This window comes from Nothobranchius furzeri, chromosome 4 (assembly GCF_043380555.1).
Source record: "Nothobranchius furzeri strain GRZ-AD chromosome 4, NfurGRZ-RIMD1, whole genome shotgun sequence".
NCBI lineage: Eukaryota > Metazoa > Chordata > Actinopteri > Cyprinodontiformes > Nothobranchiidae > Nothobranchius > Nothobranchius furzeri.
In genome coordinates this window covers 12148071-12175653 of record NC_091744.1, presented here as the reverse complement: position 1 = coordinate 12175653, position 27583 = coordinate 12148071, and the positions used below count along the sequence as shown (strand labels likewise).

General features: G+C 44.3%; 2 protein-coding genes and 1 pseudogene across 2 annotated transcripts; all 3 read left to right on the top strand.

Annotated features, from left to right (window-relative positions):
* The first annotated feature begins 4620 nt into the window (after nt 1-4620).
* Nucleotides 4621-8659, top strand: LOC129161928 (uncharacterized). Its single transcript, XM_054738448.2, has 4 exons — nt 4621-4897; nt 4969-5116; nt 7051-7160; nt 8252-8659. The coding sequence occupies exons 1-4, from the start codon at nt 4739-4741 to the stop codon at nt 8561-8563; spliced, it is 729 nt and encodes a 242-aa protein (XP_054594423.1). The 5' UTR covers nt 4621-4738; the 3' UTR covers nt 8564-8659.
* A 3531-nt stretch (nt 8660-12190) lies between these two features.
* On the top strand, nt 12191-14260 carry LOC139069719 (protein NLRC3-like; annotated as a pseudogene).
* A 1374-nt stretch (nt 14261-15634) lies between these two features.
* On the top strand, nt 15635-18570 carry LOC129161921 (uncharacterized). Its single transcript, XM_054738447.2, has 3 exons — nt 15635-15730; nt 17545-18331; nt 18418-18570. The coding sequence occupies exons 1-3, from the start codon at nt 15635-15637 to the stop codon at nt 18465-18467; spliced, it is 933 nt and encodes a 310-aa protein (XP_054594422.2). The 3' UTR covers nt 18468-18570.
* The last annotated feature ends 9013 nt before the right edge of the window (nt 18571-27583 follow it).

The following is a 27583-nucleotide window of genomic DNA, read 5'->3' as shown; positions in this document are numbered from 1 at the left end:
CGCCAGCGGCAGAGGAGGAGACGAGGACGGACCCTTGAGGGTCTGCGTCCATGATAGAGGAGCTCTGCAGGCTGGGCCGGTGACAAAGTCTCTGCAGGCTGAGCCGGTGACAAAGTCTCTGCAGGCTGGGCCGGAGCGGCCCTCAAAACCACCATCGGAACCGGAAACCGTGGAGACGCCCGGCTGGACGGAGTGTCGACCTCTTGAGTGCAGAGAGCATCCCCAGATGAGGCGACTTCAGACGAGGCGACATCGTCAGACTAGGCGACTTCAGACGAGGCGACATCGTCAGACGAGCCGACTTCAGACGAGGCAACGTCGTCAGACGAGCCGACTTCAGACGAGGCGACGTCGTCAGACGAGCCGACTTCAGACGAGGCGACGTCGTCAGACGAGCCGACTTCAGACGAGGCGACGTCGTCAGACGGGCCGACTTCAGAAGAGGCGGCGACGTCATCAGACGAGCCGACTTCAGAAGAGGAGGCAACGTCATCAGACGAGCCGACTTCAGAAGAGGAGGCAACGTCATCAGAGGAGGAGGCCACGTCATCAGACGGGCCGACTTCGGAGGAGGAGGCCACATCAGACGAGCCGACTTCAGAGGCGACGTCATCAGACGAGCTGACTTCAGAGGCGACGTCATCAGACGAGCCGACTTCAGAGGAGGAGGCGACGTCATCAGATGAGCCGACTTCAGAGGAGGAGGCGACGTCATCAGAGGAGCCGACTTCAGAGGAGGAGGCCACGTCATCAGACGAGCCGACTTCAGAGGAGGAGGCCACGTCATCAGAGGAGGAGGCCACGTCATCAGACGAGCCGACTTCAGAGGAGGAGGCCACGTCATCAGAGGAGGAGGCCACGTCATCAGACAGGCCGACTTCGGAGGACACGCCTTTGGACACGTCGACTTCAGAGGAGGCGCCTTCGGACACGCCGACTTCAGAACAGGCGCCTTTGGACACGTCGACTTCAGAACAGGAACGGGCGTCGACTTCAGAACAGGAACGGGCGTCGACTTCCCTTGACTTCTTGTCTGAGGGCGTCGGCTTCGGGTCCGGGGGCGTCAACTTCTGGTCCTTCGGTTTTCGGACGGTCGACCTCTGGACCGGAACCGGAACTGTCTGCTTCGGGCCCGGAGGAGTCAGCTTCTGGTCCCTCGACTTCTGAACCGCCGAGTTTTGGTCCGGATCCGGTACCGTCTGCTTTTGGGTCGGTAGCAGGGCCGCTGCTAGGAGAGCTTGGAGCGATGAGGAGAGGCAGGAGGTCAGCTTGTCCAACTCTAGCTCCCTGAGGCTGAGCGCCCAACGGAGCTGGGCCAGCTCAGTCCGTTGACCAGCGAGCTCCGCTGGGTGAATCCCGCACTCGCTCCTCTGGCCCAGAGACGAGGAGGATAGAGCATCCAGGTGAGACTCCTGGCGGCTGAGGAGCTCGCGGAACCGGTCGAGCTCCGCCCGTTGCTCTATCAGCCGGGCTGCGATTGCTGCTCCTTCCTCTGCAACCGACGGAGGCTCTGGTTCGGCAGGAGACGGGACTGGTGGTCTGGCCGGGGGCGTGTCCGAACTGCCACGCCGGGCACGGCCAACGGCGGGCTCGAAGCTCCGTCCAGAAGCGCAGGGCTGCGGTGGCTTCCGGTGTCTCTCCCCACGCCGTGGACCGACTCCGGGGGAACAGATCGCCAGCCTCGTGCCCCCATAGCTGGAGCGATCTGGCAGCGGCTCCCAGTCCAAACATGCCTCCGGCTCCGGGAGGACAGGGAGGAAAGCCGCGGCCGAAGGTCGGCGATGCCGGCGGCGGCGGCGAGGCGGAGATGGGGCTGGAGACGGAGAAGCCGGCTGGTGGGTCGGGGTAAGCCACTGGAGCAGATTCTCCCAAGGCAGAATCTCCCGGCTGGATCCATCAACGGGTTCGGGTGGAGTCATTCTGTCACGACGTGCTGCGGAGTGGAGCGGAGATAAGGCGAGGATCCAGACCGGGGAGGAAGCAGGCAGACAGGTAGAATTAACTTCACAGGTTTATTAGGACGCACGCTGACAATGAAACAATGACTCCACACAGGACACAAAACAGACAGGTATGGCGTCAGAGGCGTGCCACAACACATGCACGCAGATTGGGTCCACATCGCGCGTGTCAACGGGACTCGCGAGTGAAAATATACATAGCGAGAGGTCATTTGTGCACTGAGAGGGAGCAAACTGTGTCTGTGAGCGCACAAGGATGTGCACAAGTGACAAACCTGCATGCGCGCGTTGCCAACGAGCACACGGCAGAGGAAAACGTGCGTGCGCGGCAGCCTCTCTGCGCGCTCGGTTTCTGACTCTGCTCGCTCGGCTGTAAGGGGTTTTGGCACTCTGGAGGCGTGGCCTGTGACAGATCTTCTCTGTCCTCTGATTGGTTAGTTTACCCCGCACTTTACCCTCTACCTATCTATATAAAGAAATCTGATATTCAGTAGTTGTTGTCATAGCTCAGCTGGTAGAGCTGGTGACTCTCCCCCCGGAGGATCCAGGTTCGAGTATGGGCAAGGCAAATAGAGTAGATGTTGTGTAATTTTTTCCTAATTCCTGTGATATTATTTTACAGTTGTGACCGTTCAACTGTCATTAAACGTCCGAATGTTTGCTGGGCAGTGTTTTAAAAAGTGCACATGAGCTAGATGATTTTAACCATATAAAATTAATATTTTTTGTGATACTGGAAAATTACATACTGAAATAAAACTACTGATTGAAAACTTTATGACTGTGGTTGTATAATATATGACTCACTAATACACTGCAAAGGCCCTTAGAGTGGGGCTTCCAGAGAGAAAGAGAGAGAATTTGTATTCTGTCAAAGTAGTAATATTACTTCAGCCACTCTTGAGAGGAGACTCCAGGTAAAAATAGACTTGTGGGTGTAGGTATGTTCAAGTTTAAAATGTTCTTGCCTCATTAATGTATTGTTTATTTTTTTCAGCATTTAATTGACAAATTATCCTTTCAAATAATTAATTGATGAGTTACATAATTGTCCATTTAGAATTGTTGAATGGACTGAGTCAAGTTTGGTGCACTTTATATATTTCAAAACATGTTTTTTTATTTATTTTAATGATTCATATAAATAATTTAAATGTTAATTTAATGAAATATTTCTATTTTTTCATTACCTCACCCTTGTTTTGACAAAAACGGGACCTTGCTGGATAATATCATGGAGAAACTATTTGTTCACAGTACTTGGCTCAGTGAGGATCTGTATACCAAAGGAGGAGATACTCAGAAATCTGTCTGCAGATTTTTACAACCCAGACTGGAAGTGGTGGGCTGTAATAAGAAAGGAGACCAAACAGAGGAGTGGGGGGTTCAACAACTGATTTATTTAACCAAAGTAAGGATTTACTAAAGCAAGTTAGTGAACAGAAAATGGCCATCTCAAGGTTTTACTCGGATGTCCCTCAGCAGGGTGCAGCACTGTTGAAGGTCATCTGAATGAAAGCTTGATATGCAGCTTCTTTATGAAAGTGTGTAAATATACAGTGTGGTTGCCGTACATATGTTGAGGTTCTCAGACATCAGGCGTCTTTGCCCAGGCCTTCACAAGAGATATTATGGGTGGTGTGTGTCAGCCTTCAGAAAGATGCTGATCAACTAGCTGAACAGGCAGAAAATAAACCGAGCACGCTCATGGCTCAAATGATAACAAAATAATACTCTAAGGAAGAGATACAGGGACAAATGCAGTGAACTGACAGATGTTGAGTCAGAGCTGGAATCAAAAACTAGTGAGCTAAGGCACATGCATTAATCCTGTTGTGTGTGAAAAAAATGCTGTAGCATGTTCAATAACATGTAACTTTCCATGCAACTATGTATTTGCTATGTTCCAGGCATACATTTTTTTGTTGTTTATCTCAGGGTACATTATAATACATTGAATTCTCAGAGGATTTTTTTATGTACATATATATCCGTGGATTCTCATGTGTGTTTGTTTATGGCATTAAAAAGGTTAAAAATGGCATTAAAATGGCATTAAAAAGCATTAAATTTGTTTTGCTGATTTCTGCAGAAACCCTGGATAAAGAAAGTCACTCATCCTGCTGGAAAGATTACACACGAGTGTAAGGTGTATGGAGCTTTCAGTGAACTATTTTCAGTTGGTGAAAAAAAAAATCATGAATGAAAGAATTTGGAAAATCAACAGTTCATAATTGTTTTTAAGAATAAAAACAATAGTTTTTTTTCAGTCATTCTTGTGAAATTGATATTACTAATATTATTTGAAACACATGATCAAAATACAGTTCAACCCCAATAAAAAACATAAGAGATGTTTGATGCTTTTGGTGCTAAACTTTGGATCCATGACAGGTGGTCACTAGACTTTTAAAACCAGTCTAGAGCAGTTTCCGTTTTTATCTGCATGGCACAGCATGATGGTTGTTTCTGTCCTCCAGGTAAAGGCACAGTTGAAAGGAACACAAGGAAATCATGGATGGATTGGATGATTTTACAGTATCGATTCTTAATGGTATGTCAACCTTGTGTTTCAAAATAATTTCATCTGTGTAAACTGCTGAGTAACTGGATTGTTTATGCTCACAGTTGTTTAATTTAACTATGTTCTGTAATCCTTATTCACATAGATTCTGAGATTGGAGATTCTCCTATGTTTTTTAAATGTTTGTTATGTTTTTTTAGCTGACAAGGATAGTCGAGTAACGCAGGCCAGGCATTACAAGACTCTGCAGGCAATGTATAAGAAGCCAAAGCCCAACCAAGACGCTGTCTGGCAAATCCTTGACCTTGAGTTTCAATCAAGACGAGCCTTCATTGACAGTGATGTTCTGAAAGAAGAGGAAAGAGCCGGAAAGATTCTCGAGGCATACCCATGTTTCAAGGAGCTTCACAATGTAAGTGGCTTATTTTTTATTGTTTCTTCCCCATAAAGCAAGCATATACTTTTTTGTTTCTTTCACTATAGGTGATGGACGAGCTGAGGCGCATCCTGGATAAAGGCAACTGCACATTCCTGACAGAATTAAAGAAGCGATGGGATGACTTCTGCTCCACGGTTCAGTTTTACGGTGTTTGGAAGAAGGTGTTGAAGCCACCCATGAACCTGGATGAAGGTTAGTCATTGTGCTGTCATCCACACACCATGTAACTGTTGCTACAGATATAAGTATGATTATCGTTATGTATATTGTTAACACTGATGAAACTGGAATAATTGTACCATATTGGTTAGAATGTCAGATGACCCCTCTTTAATAAAGTATATAGTTAAATATTTCTTAAGCTGAGGAGACCAAACTTTCTCAGAGAAAAAGATGATAGCTGGGGTGCACTGTCACATCCACTCCTGCCGGAACCAACCGGACTCCACCTCCCATCAGGCCAGGAGTCGAACCTACTGCTCCCGTCAGAAGCCAAATTTCCCGCTCCTCTCGGAAGCACACACCTGGAGCAGCTGGCTTTTTCCTGCCTCCCGCTCCAACTCCAGCCGTGGGGTAATTCACCGTCTGTGACAGCATGACTGAGCCCTGTCACGGATGGTGACTTACCCCACGGCTGGAGTTGATGGAGCGGGAGGCAGGAAGAAGCTGGCTGCTCCAGGTGTGGGTGGAGTGTGCTCCAGAGAGGAGCAGGAGGTTCGGCTCCGGATCGGAGCAAGGAGTTTAGAGTCTGTTACGGTAAAAGAGGCTCTAGTCTTGAGCTTGAAGAACCCTCGATGACTGACGGCGTCTGGAAGAATGCTTCCGGCTTTTATGAGTGGCGTAGGGAACGTTGGCGAGTGCCGGAGGCACGAGGCCTGATAGGAGGTGGAGTCCGGTTGGTTCTGCTGGGAGTGGATCCGGCAAGAGTGGATGTGACAGTGCACTGTGTGTCCTTGAACATTGATAAGTTCGAGGGGCAACAAGGACAAGAAGCTTGACCTTTCTGTACATTACATCAACTACATTTAAAATTAAACACAACAAACCATAAAAATAGTCTACAGTGTTTAAATTTATTTATAATTTTATTTATATTGCTCTTTGTGACTGCTAGGATTCTGGGGCCTCATTCACCAAAACTTTGTAGAAATATTCCTAAATTCGTTCCTATGAAAGAAATTTAGATTGTTCGTACAAACAGTCAAAATCCTGATTTATGAAACATGCGGTGGCCTCTCGTACGCACGTTCCTCTATACTCGTCTGATTAAAAATCACACATGCATACCCAGGTGCTCATGTCTGTTCAGTCATTTATATACAGAAACACCCTCAATTAACCATATTTGGTCACGCTACGTCCTCAGCACATTAAGGGATTCCTGTGTTCTACCCAGAAAAAAGAAAACTTGCGAGATCGAGACACTGGCTGCCAAAGTGCAAAAGAACCAAGCTAGTTGCAGAGGTTATAAACACAGTCGGGACAGAGGAGAGGTTCCTGTCGGGAATAAATTAAAAATAGAATTGAATACATCGTAGAGTAACGAGTTGTTATTTACATTTAAGAAGTCGATCTGCCTGGTGTTTGTTTTATTTGGAAATGTCTGAGAGTGCAGCCTCTTCTGAGCTGTCATTCAGTCTGGTTACCTTGAAGCGTGTGATTGGGGAGCAGAGGAGGTTCTGGAGGGTTCTAGTTGTAAAATAGAATATGGACTGGATTCGGATTTGTGCGGTTCATCTGTCGCTCCACAATGGATCCCAAATCACAGCATAGCTCCAGATGGATCTCCTGCCAGTGCATTCAAGGACACGAGAGCATGCTCAAATCCTTAATAATAACATAGAAACAATCTTTTATTTAATTCAGGCAGTAAGCAAGTGCCGACTGGCTTGAGATCCAGTCAGCTGCGGAGTCGATGCTCTTGTGATTGACTCTTGAATGTCTAGACCTATAATATAAGATGAACAATTTTTGTCAAATGAGTGTACAAAATAATGCTTTCTGGTATTTAGAAAAATACAGGACTGTTAATGGTGGCACGGGATTATTTGTGAACTCAAGATGAAGCTGTCAATCAGATTTAGGCAGAGTAATGTTGAACTAAAAGTTGATTTACTGTGTTCCAGTGAAACACAACATAGCCCTGTTCAGGGCACTCCCCATGCTCTTCCCATCACCAGCTGTACCCCCCAAGAAGCTGGGACATGCCAGTGAGGCATTAATTCATGTCCTTCAGGTTAGTTTTCTCATTGAATGTCTGCAAGTGGTTTTATTTTGTACATGCAGGGTTTTTCCTGACTCAAATTGAGGCAGAGGTGGTACCATCCTGACCATGCCCCACCACATACTGCATTCAACTGCCTCAATTTTTCAAAAGCCAAATATGCTATCGTTAAGTGTTTGAATCTAAGCTTCTGTGGATTAATTGAATATTTCATTTGACAACGTTTCAAGTGAAACAAAACTGGTTTGCTGCTAAAAAATATGAAATAAAACATCAAAATGATCAGGCTGAAATAACAGACTCTTATTATGAAAGGCTTAATAATATGCATTAGATTAGTGTTTATTTCCTTTTTACCATCTGATATTTATAGTTAAAATATTTTTATATATTTGACCCACATTTCAGTAACGTTTTAGCTTTGTATTAATAACACTCATCTTAGTCTAAATGACACATAAATATATGCAGTAAAATATTATGTATTTCATTAACATGCATTTGTATTGGAAATGGTAACAACATTTAATTTCTGCTGCTAACAATGCAATGATGGCATGTCTATTATGTACGGGTTGGCAATAATACAGTTTAAATTATGTTCACTACAACGGCTTGCTGTACTTCCTGCTCCTGTGTGTGGAGCAGACTTGTAGCAGTAATGTGACTTGTATCTGCAGCGGTTCTGATCCGTAGTGCTGCAGGATGCAGAATAAACAGGATGGTGGGGACTTTTCATCTCTCTCTCTCTCTCTCTCTCTCTCTCTCTCTCTCTCTCTCTCTCTCTCTCTCTCTCTCTCTCTCTCTCTCTCTCTCTCTCTTGGGGACTTTTCATCTTTCTCTCTCTCTCTCTCTCTCTCTCTTGGGGACTTTTCATCTTTCTCTCTCTCTCTCTCTCTCTCTCTCTCTCTCTCTCTCTCTCTCTCTCTCTCTCTCATAATGTAATGTAATTAAAATTAGTATTAGACAGAGTCTCTAAGTAATTAAAATTAAATGGTCAGTCATGTGGGGACAGCAATTGTGTCTCAAGTAGTTGGACTGCACCAGTAACATTTCAGATTCTCTGTTCTACCATGAAGAAATAATTTGTCCTTTTTCTTTAGCCAACAGAAGATCCAGCCATGTACCTCCAGAAGAGATCCCTCTTGGGCCCGGTTTTGCTGTTTGATGGGTCATCCTGTCTTGTGGCACTGGAAACCACTCCCATCACCACATTTGCAAAAGAAGTCGTCGGTCAAGGTTTGCTGTATCTAATGGCATACTGCTACACCCTGCATCTCACTTATCCAAAGTGTGTGGCAACCCTTCTGTCTGTCATTCAGACTGAAGTTTTAAAGGACAATATCCATGAGCAAGACACCACAGGCTCATACAAAAAAGCCATGGCAGAGTGGAAAAGTTTTTGTTTGAAGTAGCACTGTCCAAGCTAGACTGTCATGTTTGTTCAGAAAAGTTCTTACCCAACATTTAGAGGTTGTGATGTAGACATTTACAACTACATTCTTAATTTTTTTTTGTTAGATTCTTCCTGACACTGTATACGTTACCAAAAAAAAATCTGTGTCTAAAATGTTCATCTTAAAACAAAGTTTTAGTATATGAAATGTTGAGGTTCTTCATGTGTTAGAGGAATACAAAACAATACGCTTAAAATTAAGATTTTTTAAGAAAGTCGTTGATCTGTGCGATGTTTGGAAAAATTTTTGACATTTGAAAAGAAATTTCAAATAAAGGTTGTTTATTACACCCTGTGCCTAATTTCTTTTATTATAAATTCTTTGTCTTGATTTAAAACAAAACCTATTAATGATTCTTGATTGCAGAAGATTAATCTTGTACAGTTGCTTGTTCCAAGATTGTTCATCTCAACATGAGAGGGATAAAAAACTGAAAAAAGCACCAACAGGCTAGTTTTGAGTTAATTTTATTTAATTTTGCACTTGAAATTAGTGTTTCACTACTTGTATTAAGAAATCTGTCACTTGTCTAAAGTGTAGATATTTTTTCTTATTTCAAGAAGTCTTACCAAGTGCAATTATCTTGCTGCACTGGCAGATTATTTCACTTAATTTAAGGTCATTTAGACTAAATTCAACTATTTTTTAGCTTATTTTAAGATGGCTAATTTTTGCAGTGATAAACCTTCAACTTGCGTTTTGGATCCAATCCCAACCAAATTATTTAAAGAAGCATTTCCTTTGGTTACTGCCCCCATTCTACATATAATAAATCAATCCTTAGTAAATGGATATGTACCACAAGATTTTAAGGTTGCTGTAATCAAACCTTCACTTAAGAAGCCTTCTCTGGATCCAGATGACCCAATGAATTATAGATCAATATCTAACCTTCCATTTTTATCCATAGTCCTGGACAAAATAGTGGCCATCCAAGTATGTGAGCATTTAAACACTAATGCTCTGTTTGAGGAATTTCAGTCTGGTTTTAGAGAGTATCACAGCACTGAAATGCGTTAGTGAGAGTTACAAATGATATTCTCATGGCCTCGGATAAGAATCTTGTGTCTGTTCTAGTCTTGTTAGATCTCAGTGCTACCTTTGACACAGTTGATCACAATGTTCTTTTAGAAAGACTTGAACATGTTGTAGGGATCAAAGGAACAGCGCTAGGCTGGTTTAAATCCTACCTGTCTGACAGATTTCATTTTGTAAATGTACATGACAAATCGTCTTCATACTCCAGGGTTACTTGTGGAGTACCACAGGGTTCAGTGCTTGGACCAATTCTTTTTACCATATATATGCTCCCAATTGGTAAAATCATTAGACAGCATGGGATAAACGTCCACTGTTATGCTGACGATACTCAGTTATATTTATCCATTAACCCTGATGAACCTAATCGGTTGGGTAGATTACAGGCTTGTCTTGAGGACCTAAAAAATTGGATGACTCTAAACTTCTTGCTTTTAAATCAAGACAAGACGGAAGTTCTCATCTTTGGACCATAAATCCAGAAAAGGAAATTGCTTAGCCAATCACCTGACCTGAATGGCATTACATTAATCTCAGAGAACAAAGTAAGGAACCTTGGTGTCATCTTTGACCATGACATTCAAATCCCAGGTTAAACAGGTTTGTAGGATTTCCTTTTTCCATGCACCTTCGGAATATTGCTAAGATTAGAAGCATCCTTTCCAGGAGTGATGCTGAAAAACCAGTTCATGCATTTATTACATCAAGACTGGATTACTGTAATTCATTACTCTCAGGAAGTCCACAGAATGTAGTTAAAAGTCTTCAGCTTGTCCAAAATGCTGCAGCTAGAGTTCTGATGAGAATTAAAAAGAGAGATTATATCTCTCCTGTCTTAGCTTCCCTACATTGGCTACCTGTTAAATTCAGAATAGATTTTAAGATCCTTCTTCTCACATAAAAAGCTCTTAATAATCAAGCTCCATCATACATCAGTGATCTGATTGTTCCATACGTTCCTAACCGAGCATTTCGCTCTCAGACTGCAGGTCTACTGGTGGTTCCCAGAATATCTAAAATTAGGATGGGAGGCAGATCTTTTAGTTATCAGGCTCCTCTCCTGTGGAACCAGCTCCCAGCCTTAGTCCATGAGGCAGACACTTTGTCTACTTTTAAGAATAGGCTTAAAACATTTTTATTTGATAGGGCCTATGGTTAAAATCTGATGTTAGCCTAAATCTGGACAAGTGGGGGAGTAGAGGGAGGTGGAGTGTACAGTCGGTAAAGACGGCTCTCCCTTGTCCTGACTCCAACATGCCTCCATCTAAATAGGATAGATTATCATGAGTTATCTCTGTAGTTATGCTGCTATAGGCTTAAGCCTGATTTATGCTTCTCCGTCTGCATCAGTGCGGAGACACGCAACGCCATTATCTGTCCTTGCGTAGGGCTTCGGCAGGCACGCAAGTACGTACGGAGTCGAGCCCACTTTTTTAAACATCCGTCGAACGAGACGGATTACGCAAGCTTGTGATTGGTCAGGACGCAGCTGTTGTTTACAGCGCCGCCATTGCAAAGAGAGCCGAGTTTAACTAGCGGCAGACATGGAGAAGCTTGAAGAATACCTCGCGAAAAAACTCTAAAAATATGAACGTTTAAATCCCGTGACTGGAGGAGTGAAAAGATGCGCAGCAAGCGTTTTATTTGTGGACGGAAATGACAGGAAACGTGGGTTTAGAGGTGGGGAGCGCATGAAGAGGTGGGAGAATGAGAGACAAATATCTCCGTGTTAAAAGTCTCTTATATACCCAAAAACACAATATAAACACACGATCTTGGACCGATACATGACAGGATACCACAGAACAGCGCTGCACCCTCTGTTGTCCTGCCCGGCAATTGCTTTGCAACACTCTCCAGGAGACAGAGAAGCACGAGAGCAAAACGCTTCCGTCAATCCGTGCGTATCTGTCCCTTGCGGAGCTGACGGAGAAGCATAAACCAGGCTTTAGACTGCTGGAAGATACACTGACCACTTTTCACATTCTACTGCTTTCTTCCACAATCTGCTTTATCTTTATCTGCTTAATCTTTAACTGTATTATTTTCTGCAATTTCAGCTGTTAACTTTATTTTCTCTCTGTTTTTCTCCCCAGAAGAAGCTACAACAATGTTCTGCTGAGCTGTGGTGGCCTCATGGAGGGGGCTATTGTCTAGCACACTGCTGCTAACCACTTAAACTTTCTCCCTCTCCTGATAATAACTTTTTGCTTTCCTTGACAGTGGATGTGCTACTACTAGTTTATCTGTTTAATTATAGATCCACTAGGATAAATATAATAAAGTTTATCTCTCACCAAATAGAATATTTACTAAGAAATCACAATATAACTATAGACACATTACTTTGTGTGTGTGTGTGTGTGTGTGTGTGTGTGTGTGTGTGTGTGTGTGTGTGTGTGTGTGTGTGTGTGTGTGTGTGTGTGTGTGTGTGTGTGTGTGTGTGTCATGCAAAGAGACATAGAACAATACATTTTCATTCAGTTGATTGAGTCCATGATCAAGAATTAATTAACATAAAGTTTCCCATAACACTTCCTCAAAAGAATGAAGCAGGACCAGCTGGCTGACCATCTGCAAACAGGTACAAAGATTAATCAAACAAGTTATTTGCAGAAGTATCAAGTTTCCCGTGTACTTACACAAAATACACCCTGACATACTTTATGTTGTGTTGCATTTAGTCAACGTAAACTTAAATCTGGCCTGAAGAAGAGGTTCCAGTGTGTGTTTGAGGGGATTGCTAAAGCAGGAAACCCAACACATCTGAATGAGATCTACACTGAGCTCTACATCACAGAGGGAGGGACTGGAGAGGTCAACAATGAACATGAGATCAGAGAGATTGAAGTGGCGTCCAGGAAACTAAAAAAACTAGAAACGTCAATCAGACGAGACCTCTTCAAACTCCCACCTGGGAGAGACGAACTTGTTAGAACAGTGATCTCAAAGGGAGTGGCTAGTATTGGCAAAACGGTCTTAACTCAGAAGTTCACTCTGGACCGGGCTGAAGACAACGCCTACCAGAACATCCACTTCATGTTTCCGTTCTCCTTCAGAGAACTGAAAGTGCTAAAAGAAAAGAAGTTTAGTTTGGTGGAACTTGTTCATCACTTCTTCACTGAAACCAAAAATAACAGGAGCTTTGAAGAGTTCCAGGTCGTGTTCATCTCAGATGGTCTGGATGAGTGTCGACTTCCTCTGGACTTCCACCACAGTAAGATCCTGACTGATGTCACAGAGTCCTCCTCATTGGAAGTTCTACTGACAGACCTCATCAGGGGGAACCTGCTTCCTTCTGCTCGCCTCTGGATAACCACAAGACCCGCAGCAGCCAATCAGATCCCCTCTGAGTGTGTTGGCATTGTAACAGAGGTCAGAGGGTTCACTGACCCACAGAAGGAGGAGTACTTCAGGAAGAGATTCAGAGATGCGGAGCAGGCCATCAGGATTATCCTCCACATCAAGACATCACGAAGCCTTCACATCATGTGTCACATCCCAGTCTTCTGCTGGATCACTGCTACAGTTCTGGAGGAGGTGTTTAAAAACAAAGATGGGGGAAAGCTGCCCAAGACCCTGACTCAGATGTACATTCACTTCCTGGTTGTTCAGGCCAAAGTGAAGGTCAAGTATGATGGAGGAGCTGAGGCAGATCCACACTGGAGTCCAGAGAGCAGGAAGATGATTGAGTCTCTGGGAAAACTGGCTTTTGATCAGCTGCAGAAAGGAAACCCGATCTTCTATGAATCAGACCTGACAGAGTGTGGCATCGATATCAGAGCAGCCTCAGTGTACTCAGGAGTGTTCACACAGATCTTTGTAGAAGAGACAGGACTGTACCAGGTAAAGGTCTTCTGCTTCATCCACCTGAGTGTTCAGGAGTTTCTGGCTGCTCTGCATGTCGATATGACCTTCATCAGTTCTGGTGTCAATCTAATGGAAGACAAACAGCAACATTCTCTGTGGTCTAAACTTTTCAGCGGTCCAAATCTAAATGATCTCTATCAGAGTGCTGTGAACAAGGCCTTTGAGAGTCCAAATGGACACCTGGACGCTTTCTCCTTGGTCTGTCCCGGCCGGCCAATCAGACTCTCCTAAAAGACCTGCTGGGGAAGACAGGAAGCAGATCCAATCAGGAAACAGTTGATCACATCAACAAGAAGCTCAATGAGAGTCTGTCTGCGGAGACAAGCATCAACCTGCTCTACTGTCTGAATGAACTGAATCATCTTTGTCTGGTGGAGGAGATCCAACAGTCTCTGAGTTCAGGACGTCTCTCTACAGACACTGTCTCCTGCTCAGTGGTCAGCACTGGTCTTTATCCTACTGTCTTCAGAAAAAGATCTGGAGGTGTTTGACCTGAAGAAATGGTTGTGTCAGTTTTAGTGGGAGGACATAATTGAATCAGTTAATAAAAGTATAAAAACAATAATCTCAGATAAAAAAACACAAATCTTCAGTCAAATCCAACTTATAAATGTATAACTAGATGTAATTTTTACCTGTAGAAGGTGGAGGGGCAACTGGGAGATTTGGAACTTTTAAAATCTTTATTTTCACCTCTTACATCCAAACTTTAAATGTTACTATTTTACATGTCAGACAATTGTTTGTATAAAACGCAAATAAACAGTTCACCACAATTGAATGTATCTAAGACTAATTGTTAAATCTGTGAAGATGGGGACATAAACACAGACATTTTTCCCTTATTTGTCAGATTTATTTGATTTGATGCTTTATAGATGTTACATTTCTAGTTATTAAGAATATTTAATGCTACAGTCGAAAGATGACAAGATTTTTAGGACAATAACATTTGATTTTTAACAATAAGATAAAAAATTAAATAACTTCATGAAGTTTTGCTTTTGCAAGTTGATTGAATAATTAGAAACGGACTGAGGGAAGTTATTCACTAGGTTATTAGAGATAGAAGTGTCATGTTCTGTGTCCCTTTGTTCCCCAGCTCCTCCAGTTCCCACTCCAGGTTCTCCTTTTGTGTTCTCTTAGCGCCCTCATGTGTCCTTTGTCTGCATCTCTGTTGTGTGTCTTAAGTTGTAGCCACAGCCTCTTGTATGTGTATGAGTTTGTGAGTGTCAGTATGTGTTTGTGTTTGTGTGAGTCCTTCCCTTAGTCTTTAGGTTTAGTTTTGTGTTTTATATAGTGTTAGGTTTATCTGCCCTCCTCTGGTTCTCTTCCCCATCCAGATAATTGTTGTCACCTGCCTTCCTCCAGCCTCACTCCATACACCTGCTTCCTAACTAACTGAGATACTAGCTAACTACATCTTGGGTTGAGGCTGATATTGTCTGAGTCAGTCATTTTGATGACATTTGTGTGGGTGCACTCAGCTTTTTGAGCCACATTACTAACTAACTAACTAACTAACTAACTAACTAACTAACTAACTAACTAACTGACTAAGTGACTAACTGACTAACTAACTAACTAACTAACTAACTAGCCATGTCACTATCCCACAGTGGCCGGGGAAAATTTGATTGGTGGAAATCTCCCAACTCCTGTGAGGTTCCCCATGGCAACTGCCGCTTTGCAAGGACCTGTTGTCCCAGGCTCATGGGGAGACACACCACCCACATCCAGAAAGGCTGGCCCTGTGGGCGTGGCCCCTGAGAGGCAGACTCTGCGTGAATGAGCTTTCAGCTGGTGTTAGAAAGAGCGGGTCATTTATCTTTTATCATCATTAACCTCTCAGGTTAACGAGTATTGCCTCTCCACTCTGGAAAACATCTGTCCTTTCAGAACCAGATCAGTTCCTGCAGTAAACTCCCAGGCTCAATTACAGCATTTGCAGCCTGTGTATGAAAACACGTCTCCCCGTCCACCTTCTGACATCCGTTAACTCTGTAGTCAGAGATGCGAGGGTTGTCTATTACTCCAACCTGGTGTCGCAGAGACAAAGTCAGTAAGGTAAGATCTAGCATCTCTCTTTCAGCCTTATCTCTCCCAACCCCAACCCGACCCATGACCCTAGAAAGTTTAGCTCGTGTTTATTTGCCTGAGCTAGCATGCCCCTTCGACACTTTCCCCTCATCTGTGTTTAAAAATGACACCCCCACTGTGGGATTAACCCTCTTATTCCCGTAACCAACTCATTGGATCTCTAACTTTTTTCTTTACATCAGCCTCTTTTGGTTGAGAGATCGGTACCTCCCTGGGAAATAAATTCATTATTCTTCTCGTCTCTGGATTAAAAGATCTTAACACAAAAGCTTCTTCCCTTTCTTGTTTCAAATCATCTTCACTTTACTGCAGCCTTCTGATGTGCCTGAGTTCAGCCATTTTTTCATCTACCTTTAATAATTTCTCGTCTGTTTTCTTTAGTTCCCCTGTCATGTTTTCACAAAAACGCATCTTTTCTTGAATTAAATTACATTCTTACTTCATTTCAAACTATAGTGTTTTGCTATGGGGTGCCATTTGTAAAGTCAAACAGTCATAATCTAACAGCAATATTTTTGGTTATTTAGCATATCATAAGAGAAAAAATTGAGAGTTCACTTTTTCAAAGTAGTATTTTCACCATGTTATTCATACATTTATAAATGTTAAAGTTTCCAAATAAATATTTAGTTAGCACGCTAAATATTTAATTTATAGTTAAATATTTATGTTGCAAACTAAATATTTAGGTCTGATCTAAATACTTAGTTTGTAAAATAAATATTTAATTCACTAACTAAATATTTAATTTACTAATTAAATATTTATTTTGGAAATAAATATTTAAAATTTAAATTAAATATTTAATTTGTAAATTAAATATTTTCCAAAGAAATATTTAGATCCCAGCTAAATATTTATTTTCCATGATGTTATTTAGCTCCACACTATGGTTTATATTTTTGGGTCAGACTTAAATATTTATTTCCCAAATACTGATTTTGCAAACTAAATGTTTAGCTCCAAAATAAATATTTAGCTGGGATCTAAATATTTATTTCGGAAAATAATTATTTAATTTACAAATTAAATATTTAGTTCCAAAATAAATATTTAATTAGTAAATTAAATATTTAGTTAGTGAATTAATGATATGCTAAATAACCAAAAATATTGCTGTTAGATTATGACTGTTTGACTTTACAAATGGCACCCCATAGTTTTCATGACATTTAGCGTGTATTTGGCTGTGTCCGAATCCAGAGGTAGGATGCTTGTGAGTACGGGTCCTCGCCAGTCTAGCAAGACCGGGTCCTTGCTAGACCGCTAAAACCGGAAGTCAGCGGCTCTGAATTCGGACAGTACTAGCCTCGTTTTTATTCCCGCCCCCAGGTCCAGTTGCTTAGCTACCGTGACGGTGTCAAACAGGCTAACAAGCTAACAAGCTAGTCAGAGGTGAAAATTGATCCACAGCAGTATTCCCTTTTATTTTTGGTTTTTGAGGAGCTGCGACTGCTTAGTAAATGTCACCGGCCTTTGTATTTAAGGCTGAGAAGCAGCCATATCCAGGTAAAATTATTTTTTGTTTAGTGAACCAGCTTTCAGGCATTACATGTTAACTTTAGTGCTATAGTTTCATTTATATTTTAAGCAACAGAAAGACATGTGGCTGAATATACACATTAGTATAGAGTAGACTAACATGCATATAGTTAATTTAACCTATATTCATCTAAAATAATTAATGTAATGACATTTTAGAAGTTTGTATTTGATCATAATGCTTGGTTCTGTGCATAAATTTCATAGTAAAAGTAGCATTACAATGTGTTTAATGTGTATTGTCCTTTTCAACTTATGCCTAATAATGCCTAGCTCTCTTCTAAAAATCTCAAGCATTTATACAGGTTTTTTTAAATTGTTTTATTGTTCTCTACTTTTCTTTTAACAGAACAGGCCCCTGTACTGTAGGATAAACATGAGTGTGCCAGTCCTGGACCGTTTTTTTTAACCAGGAAGATCCCAGGCCAGATTTTCGTCTGAGCAGGGAGTCTTTTGTGGTGTTGCTAAATCTCCTGAACCAAGATCGGCGACATGGTTGGGGTGCCACAATCGAGACCCTGGTGTTTCTGTTCTGGTTGGCAAGTGGAACATCCTACAGGGTGGTCTCAAGAGTATTTGGGATGCCTCGCTCAACTGTCCACGACATCGTCCATAGAGTCACGGAGGATGTGGTCGCAATCCTCCACCAGGTCATTCACCTCCCCAAAACCCCAGAGGAGATGGAGGTTGTGTCTCGTGGGTTTGCTGGGCTGGCTCGACACAGAGCTTTCATGAAAGCAGCAGGTGCGATCGACGGCTGTCACATTCGGATCAAGGCTCCGAGCGGTCCTGATGGTCAGTGCTACAGAAACAGGAAACTGTTCCCATCTATCATCCTGCAGGCAGTTTGTGACCATCAGGGCCGCTTTATCGACACCTATGTGGGCTGGCCTGGGTCGGTCCACGACTCCAGGGTCCTCCGGCACAGCCCACTGTACAGGCAGTCAGCCTATCCTCCTCCAGGGCACTTCATCCTCGCGGATGGAGGGTACCCATGCCTCCAACATCCACTCCCCCTCATCACCCCCTACAAACGGGTGGTTCAAGGTGTGGGAGCCCAGCGCTTCAACAGCCAGGGCACGCTGCATCATCGAGCATGGTTTTGGAATGATGAAGACCAGGTTCAGGACCATCTTCCTGAAAGCGATGGAGGTCCACCACACCTTTGTACCTCATGTAAGTTAACACAAATTGGAAATAAACTTTGGGTGTAATCTTTGTTTGGGAATGAAATATAAATTAAAATTTTATCTCTATTACAGGTCATCATAGCATGCACCATCCTGCACAACATCTGCCTCAGTGCTGGTGACATTGTGGTGCAGGACAATGAACTGGAGGATGATGCTCCAGAAGATGAGGGGGAGGCTGGTTTGGAGGCAGTCAGTGGTGCCCTCTGGCGGGACCAACTTTCTGCTGAGGTGTCTGCTCTGGAGGAAGTACCACCAGATCACAATTACTGTTAACAGGCAAGTAATTTACGTAGGAATCTCTAGTTTAAAAATCATTTAGTCCTGTTATCTGCTAGTTACAAGTATTATACTCATGATCTCCTTTTTTGCATATATCTGAATGTTAGTGATGTGACAGCCGTCAATTGAGCCAGCCCAGCAAACCCTTTTGATGGACGATGCAGTGGACAGTGAGATGACGCATCCAGAAGCACCCTCTGCAGACCACTCTGTCTGATGTTCCACTTGCCAACCAGAAACGTTCAGCCACGGATCTCGGTTCCTGCACTCCATCCACCTCGATGATCCATGTTTAGTAGATTTAGCAACACCACCAAAGACTCCCTGCTTTCCAAGTTTACTGTATATATTTTACTTTTATCTTTACTTTTATTCCTTACAGTGTTCCCTTACAATTTATTTACTATGTTGTTACTTGTTAAAAACTGAATAATAAAACTGTTAATGATCAAAAACAAGTTATCAATTAATAGAAATTGTATTACATTTAAACAAATAACAAAAACATTCAAACACATATATAGAACCTGAACCAGAAGAAACTAAAAGAAAAAAACTCCATTTCTCTGCCATCCTTTCCATCAATGCTAAAAATCTGTCCATCCTTCTTTCTCTCCTCTCCTCCGCTTCCCTCTGTTGTCTCATGTCCTCCCTGATCAGGTCAAGGAGCTCATCAGCCCTTCTCCTTTTTCTCCCTGATGAGGAGTCCGGCTTCCTTCCACCACTCTCCCTGTCCTCTGTCTCACCCACTGCTGCACTTGGCCCTGGAGTGTCCTCGGGAATGGAAGCAATAAGGACAGGAGGCATAGTGGAAGGCCTCTGTCCCAACACCTCGTCCATGGGGACAAACCAGGGCCAGGATTCAGCAGTGGGCTTTCCGCTGACTCCCTCTCCTGACCCTGTATACTTGCAGTCCTACAGACAAAGGGAATTAGAATTACAAGGCTTTATTGTCATTTAACAACAGAGAACACTGTGGGCATAATGAAATTACAGATGCTCCTTAAAGGTACTGGTTCTGGATGAGAATAGAGAGGAATAGAAGAACAAAGTCAGATTATAAATCATAGTTGATAAAACATGCAATAAACAATATTTTAATTTATCAACATGGGAGATGAAAATTGTGTTCTGTGTTTTTTTCCGCCTAAAATCAAATTAAAAACATTCAATCAGTAATGTGGTTTCTTAAAAATTAACTTAAATAAACATTAAACTTAGTATTCGTTATTTTTGGCGTTCGTTACATGATTACATTGTGAGGTTCTGTGTGTGTGTGTGTGTGTGTGTGTGTGTGTGTGTGTGTGTGTGTGTGTGTGTGTGTGTGTGTGTGTGTGTGTGTGTGTGTGTGGTTCCTCACCTCTTCTCCTCAGGTGTGACAGGCAGGCCGCACCAGGTGCCATTGATCAGAGGCAATTAAGGTGGAGCACTTAAAGCTGGCCGGAGGAGGAAAGCAGATGCCAGATGATTAAGCCACACAGCTTGTAGTCCCGACCTTCTGAGTTCCCAGGATCTCCCAGCGTCTTCCCTGAACCGTGGTGTCTGCTTCACCCAGTGCTCCTCCTGGCTGCGGTGCTTCAGCCTTTTCATCCACGCCCTGTTGGATCCTCCTCTTCTCCACCTGCCTGTCCACCCTCGAGCCTCCAGCAAAATCTCAACCTCAGCCTGCCACACTCCCACACTGGACCTCACCTCCTCTCCAAACACTCCTCGCCACGCAGACCAGTAAGCTCACCCCCTTCAATTCTTTTATCGGAACAGTCTCCTTGCTCCTCGACTCACCTTCTGTTTCCCCTTCAGAACCGCCTCTGCAAACCCGTCCAGAGTTCCTCCACCATTTTGAGAACCCGCTGAACTTTTCAATAAAACTGTTAAACTTTCTCCTGTGTCCGGGTGTGTTCGCTCCAGAGTCTCCTAGAATCATGACAGAATCATCTGGCCACCATTCAGACTCTGCGGCACACCTGCGCACTGCTCTGTCCGAACAAGGCATCCTGTTGGGCCGACACGAAACGGCTCTCCAGAACATGTCTCAGCAACAGGATACGTTACTCCAAGGAATGAATCATCTCACTAAACTCTTTCATGATCTGAGTTCTAGGCTCCCCTCATCTGATCCACAACCGTCGGCACCAGTCCCGGTCCGCCGTGATCCTTCAGCATCGTCCGGTTTCCGTGATGCGGTTTCTCCGACTCCTAATCCGTTCTCTGGCGAGTTAGGTAAGGCAAAGTGCTTTCTATTGCAATGTTCCTTAGCTTTTGACCGCAGTCCCCACTCTTTTCAGACAGATGAGAGTAAAATTTCATATGTCATCTCCCTCCTTAATGACAAGGCTCTGCTTTGGGCCCAGGCTACTCTTGGCTCCGACAGTCTTTCAGATCACTCATTTGACTATTTTCTCGAACAATTTAAGCAGACTTTCTGCCCAAAAATTAGCGAGGAACAAGCCACCAAGAGATTATGGAATCTAAGACAGGGTAGTAGATCAGTAGCTGAGATGACAGTCGATTTCCGCATTTTGGCTGCGGAATCAGGTTGGAACGGTCCCGCGCTGAAAGGGGCGTTTCAACAAGCGCTTAATGAGAATCTGAAAGACGAGTTGGCCAGCAGAGACGAGCCCGACACCTTGGATGAATTAATCAATCTCGCTATAAGGATCGACAACCGTCTTAGAGAGCGAGCAAAACTTAGAGGTCCGGGTCCCCGATTCCCTGCTCCGCGTCGGGCTGAACTAACTGCATCGCCGTCTCCTCTCGGGGTTTCGGCTCCTCCCCTTGTGTCCAGCGCACTGCCAAACTTGCCTCCCTCTGAGCCCATGCAGATCGGCCGTGCTCGGCTTTCTCCGGCGGAGAGACAGCGTCGTATGGAAGCTCATTGCTGCCTATACTGCGGTTCCCCTGACCATTTCATTGCAGCCTGCCAGCTCCGCCCAAAAGAGTTTGCTCGTCAGTAAAAGTGGGGGTACTGACGGGCAACCTAAATAAAAGTAATCTTCGCCTCACGCTTTCCGCCACCATCCAAATTAATTGTCTTCAGGTCCAAACTAGTGCCCTCATAGATTCTGGTTCAGAGCAAAATTTAATTAGTGCTGGTTTTGTTCAACAACATTGCATTCCCATCCTAGAGCTCGATCATCCAGTGCAGGTTTCTGCATTAGATGGTTGTTCTCTTACTACAATCACCCATCAGACTGAAACGGTTAACCTAGTGGTTTCTGGTAACCACTGTGAAAAAATTACATTTTTGGTTTTCCCAGTCAATGATTCACCTGTAGTTTTAGGTTACCCCTGGTTGTCCCAGCACAATCCCTCCATCAATTGGTCCCAGGCCCGTGTGGAATCTTGGAGCCCTACCTGCATTCGCGAATGCCTCCATTCTGCCGTTCCCATTCAGGTTTCCTCCGTCCCAGAACATTCTGAGCCCACTGATCTCACTAACGTCCCCACAGAATACCATGATCTTCACAGGGTTTTTAGTAAAGAGCGTGCCCTCTCCCTTCCGCCTCATCGGCCCTATGACTGTTCCATAGACCTTCTCCCAGGGGCCCCTCTTCCCTCCGGTCGTCTGTTTAGCCTCTCAAAACAAGAACGTGAGACTATGGAGGAATACATTAACGATTCATTAAAAGCAGGTATCATCCGACACTCCACTTCCCCCATGGGAGCAGGCTTTTTCTTCGTGGGGAAAAAAGATGGAACCCTGAGGCCCTGCATTGACTATCGTGCCCTGAACAACATCACCATAAAGAACAGGTACTCCCTCCCTTTAATTGCTTCTGCTTTCGAGCCTGTCCAGGAAGCTCTATTTTTTACCAAGCTTGATCTCAGGAACGCTTACCATTTGGTCCGGATCAAGGAAGGGGATGAGTGGAAAACAGCGTTTAAAACACACATTGGACATTTTGAGTACCTGGTCATGCCCTTCGGCCTTTGCAACGCCCCAGCAATATTCCAAAATCTGATAAATGATCTACTCCGGGATTTTTTGAATGTCTTTGTTTTTGTCTATCTGGACGACATTCTAATCTTCTCCAAATCATTCTCAGACCACCAGGTCCACGTCCGCCGAGTCCTACAACGCCTCCTGGAAAACAACCTCTTTGTGAAAGCTGAGAAATGTGAGTTTCACACACGTTCCATCACTTTCCTTGGTTACGTCCTCGGGGGTGGGCAGGTGAAGACAGATCCAAAAAAGATCAAGGCAGTAAAGGATTGGCCCATTCCAGAGTCGAGAAAACAACTGCAGCGATTTTTGGGTTTTGCTAATTTTTATAGGCGGTTCATTCGCAATTTCAGCATTCTGGCAGCCCCATTAACTGCTCTCACCTCCACTAAGCAGATTTTCCGTTGGACCAAAGACGCAGACCAGGCTTTTCTGTCCCTTAAGCAGAGATTTGTTGATGCTCCCATTCTGGTTACACCTGACAGCAAGGCCCAGTTCATTCTGGAAGTAGATGCCTCCAACACTGGCGTGGGGGCAGTCTTGTCTCAACGTTCATCTGCTGATCAGAAGCTCCACCCCTGTGCCTTCTACTCCAAGCGTTTCACCCCCACTGAAGGCCGGTATGACATAGGGGATCGAGAGCTTCTGGCCATCAAGCTTTCCTTTGAGGAGTGGAGGCATTGGCTCGAAGGTACCGAGTTACCAGTAATCGTTTGGACTGACCACAAAAATTTGTCATATCTACAATCGGCCAAGCGTCTAAATCCCCGACAGTTTCGTTGGTCACTGTTCTTCTCCCGTTTTAATTTTGTTATCACTTACAGGCCAGGCACCCGAAATGTCAAGCCAGACGCTCTTTCACGCCAGTTTTCACCCGACGATCCCTCTGAAGCCCCAGAACCCATCTTACCGGCCACATGTTTGGTGGGCAGTCTCACCTGGGACATTGAGAGACAGATCCACAAGGCCCAGGAGACTGAACCAGACCCGGGTGGGGGTCCCCCTAACCGACTCTATGTCCCCGCAAGTGTCCGGTCCCAGGTCATCCGGTGGTCGCACTGCTCCAGGTTCTCCTGCCACCCAGGGGTGAGTCGTACCATAGCCTTTGTTCGCCGTTACTTCTGGTGGCCTGGCCTGAATAAGGATGTCACGAGCTATGTTACTGCCTGCACTACTTGCATTCGTAGTAAGAACTCTCACCGTCCACCTGCTGGGCTCCTGCAGCCTCTTCCAGTTCCAGCCCGACCATGGTCCCACATCGCGCTGGATTTTGTAACAGGTCTCCCCATCTCCAAAGGCAAGTCAGTCGTCCTCACTATAGTAGATCGTTTTTCTAAGGCATGTCACCTGGTCCCGCTGTCCAAACTACCCTCAGCTGCTACTACCGCTCGACTTTTGTTTCTCCACGTGGTCCGACTACATGGCATCCCATCTGAGATCCTTTCAGACCGCGGACCCCAATTCATCGCCAAAGTGTGGAAGGACTTCTGTCGCTCCATTGGGGCTGAACCCTGTTTGTCTTCTGGCTTTCATCCCCAGACAAACGGCCAATGTGAGAGGCTCAACCAGGAAGTCGAGGACACCCTCCGTTGCCTCTGTGCCGATAACCCTACATCATGGAGCCTCCACCTTCCTTGGGTTGAGTACTCTCACAATACTCACGTCTCTGCCGCCTCAGGTCTGTCTCCATTTGAGGCCTCACTCGGGTATCAACCACCTCTCCTTCCTGGCACCTTCCCCGATTCCATCACTCCCTCTGTCCGTTCTCACATGATGGCCTGCAAACGAGTTTGGAACCATACTCGGTCCGCCCTGCAGCGCACCTCAGCCCAAAACAAGAGGTATGCTGACCGGCGTCGCATTTCAGCCCCCGCATACTCCGTTGGTCAGGAGGTCTGGCTGTCATCCCAGCATTTCCCGCTCAAGGGCGCTCCCAGGAAATTGTCTCCCCGGTTTCTGGGCCCTTTCCCTATTGCTGCTATCATCAGTCCTTCAGCTGTCCGTCTGAGACTCCCTAGCCACCTTCCTGTTCACCCAGTTTTTCATGTTTCCCAGATCAGACCGGTATCCTCGAGCCCCCTGTTCCCTCCTGCCGATCCCCCTCCGCCCGCCCGGGTTGTTGATGGCCATCCCGCCTTCTCTGTGTCCCGGATCCTGGACGTCCGACCTCGGGGACGTGGTCGCCAATACTTGGTCGACTGGCTGGGTTATGGTCCTGAGGAACGCTCCTGGGTTCCTCGTTCTGCTATCCTGGATCCGTACCTCATCCGTGGCTTTGAGCGGTCTGTTGCCTCGACCTCTCGGGGTCGGCCGCCGGGTGGCGTCCGTTGAGGGGGGGGGTACTGTGAGGTTCTGTGTGTGTGTGTGTGTGTGTGTGTGTGTGTGTGTGTGTGTGTGTGTGTGGTTCCTCACCTCTTCTCCTCAGGTGTGACAGGCAGGCCGCACCAGGTGCCATTGATCAGAGGCAATTAAGGTGGAGCACTTAAAGCTGGCCGGAGGAGGAAAGCAGATGCCAGATGATTAAGCCACACAGCTTGTAGTCCCGACCTTCTGAGTTCCCAGGATCTCCCAGCGTCTTCCCTGAACCGTGGTGTCTGCTTCACCCAGTGCTCCTCCTGGCTGCGGTGCTTCAGCCTTTTCATCCACGCCCTGTTGGATCCTCCTCTTCTCCACCTGCCTGTCCACCCTCGAGCCTCCAGCAAAATCTCAACCTCAGCCTGCCACACTCCCACACTGGACCTCACCTCCTCTCCAAACACTCCTCGCCACGCAGACCAGTAAGCTCACCCCCTTCAATTCTTTTATCGGAACAGTCTCCTTGCTCCTCGACTCACCTTCTGTTTCCCCTTCAGAACCGCCTCTGCAAACCCGTCCAGAGTTCCTCCACCATTTTGAGAACCCGCTGAACTTTTCAATAAAACTGTTAAACTTTCTCCTGTGTCCGGGTGTGTTCGCTCCAGAGTCTCCTAGAATCATGACATACATAAGATGCAAGCTCTTTTACGGTGAGTTTTTTCCTATTAGACTTTCAAGCAAGTTTACGGTGGGGTGTTAACCTTAAAACAAATGATGAGAAGCTTTATTCGCTAAACAAACACACACACGGGAATTATGACGGGACCACCATACAAGCTCGTTCTCGCTGATTTCTGCTTAAAATGTACTTATACAAACGACAAATGTCTATAAACAGAACCGCTTTCAGCTTAGTTTTCTACCGCTATTTTCTTTTGAAAAGCCTGCTGGGATCAAGCTAGTTTACGGTGGGTTTTTTCCTATTAAACATTCAAGCTGGTTTTCGGTGGGGCATGTTTTAGCCTTAAATTACATGAAAAAAAAAACAATTTGCGGTATTAGATCTTATATAAAACACAAACCAAAAGTGCCCAAACACGTATTTTATTTTTTTGACCGCTATTTTTTTTAACTAACTTACATTTTAAGCTGTACTGCTGTCCCGCTCCGTCCGCCGTTGTTGCGAGTGTCGAGTCCAGCGGCCGGCGTGCAAAGCATGCTGGGATACCCTTGCTCCTGTGAGGATCCGTCAGACCCATCCTCGAAATGTGGGTAGAGCGAGGACGCGTTTGAGGATGCGAGAATGAGGATTCTTGGAATTCGGACAGTACTCGTCGCTGCGCTTTGACGTCATCGACCTCAAAATGCGCACTCACAAGCATCCTATCCGTGGATTCGGACACAGCCTTTGTCATGATGTGAGGGTGGGGATGGCGGACCATGTGTGGTGGGGGGTTCAGGAGGCAGAAGAGCAGGCACGGATGAAATAAAATGGATTTAATAGCAACGGGCGCGACAGGACAAAACGAGACATGCACATACAATGATCCGACAAAGGACAGGTGCAAAACAGGTGGTATAAATACACAAGGCTAATTAGGAAAACATGGGCAGGTTAACAAGGGGCAGGTGAGAACAATAAGGGCTAATCAGGGCAGGAGAGGAACACAGTCAGGAAGGCAGGGGCAGATCGTGACAGTATTTTATTTAAATCATCTTCAGCTTTACAAATTTTTGAGAACATTTGTTTTGCATTGTGTGGGAAAATAACCAAAAGTAAACTGGTGCACTCTGGGAGGTTCATGGAGTTCCGAGGACTCGCTTTGGGAACGGTGGTTCGCTTAGGGACTATCAACGAATTTGTAGTCCTTTGTAAACGAGTACAAAAAATAAAAATAAAAAACTTCCAGAATTATTTCCTAAATGACTCAAAATTACATTTACAAGACACAACAGTTTTGACACGCTTTACACAATCTGGTCTTCTTTTATTAGGATTTTATTCCAAAATTAAGGGATTTTTTTCAATAGCTCCTAGGTAAATCAGTCTAAATACACAAAACCATTTCTCAATGTTGTTACTAAGCCAGACCAATGAGACACAGCAATTTTTAACAACTTTAATATGATCGGATCTTTTTTATTAGGATTTTTATCAAAAATTAAGGGATTTTTTTCAGTAGATCCTAGTTAAATTATTCAAAATACCCAAAACCATTTCTCAATTGTGTTACTAAGCCACACCAATGAGACACAGCCGTTTATAACACCTTTCATACAATCTGATCTTTTTTTATTGGAATTTTTATCTAAAATTAAGTGATTTTTTTCAATAGCTCCTATAAATCAGTCAAAAAAACCCAAACCATTTCTCAATTGTGTTACTAAGCCAGACCAATGAGACACAGCCGTTTTTAACAACTTTCATATAATTTGATCTTTTTTATTAGAATTTTATTCCAAAATTAAGGGATTTTTTTTCAATAGATCCTAGCTAAATTAGTCAAAATACCCAAAACCTTTTCTCAATGTTGTTACTAAGCTAGATCAATTAGATACAGCCGTTTATAACAACTTTCACACAATCTGATCTTTTTATTAGAATTTTTATCAAAAATTAAGGGATTTTTTTCAATAGCTCCTCGGTAAATCGGTCTAAATACACAAAACCATTTCTCAGTTGTGTTACTAAGCTAGATCAATGAGACACAACAGTTT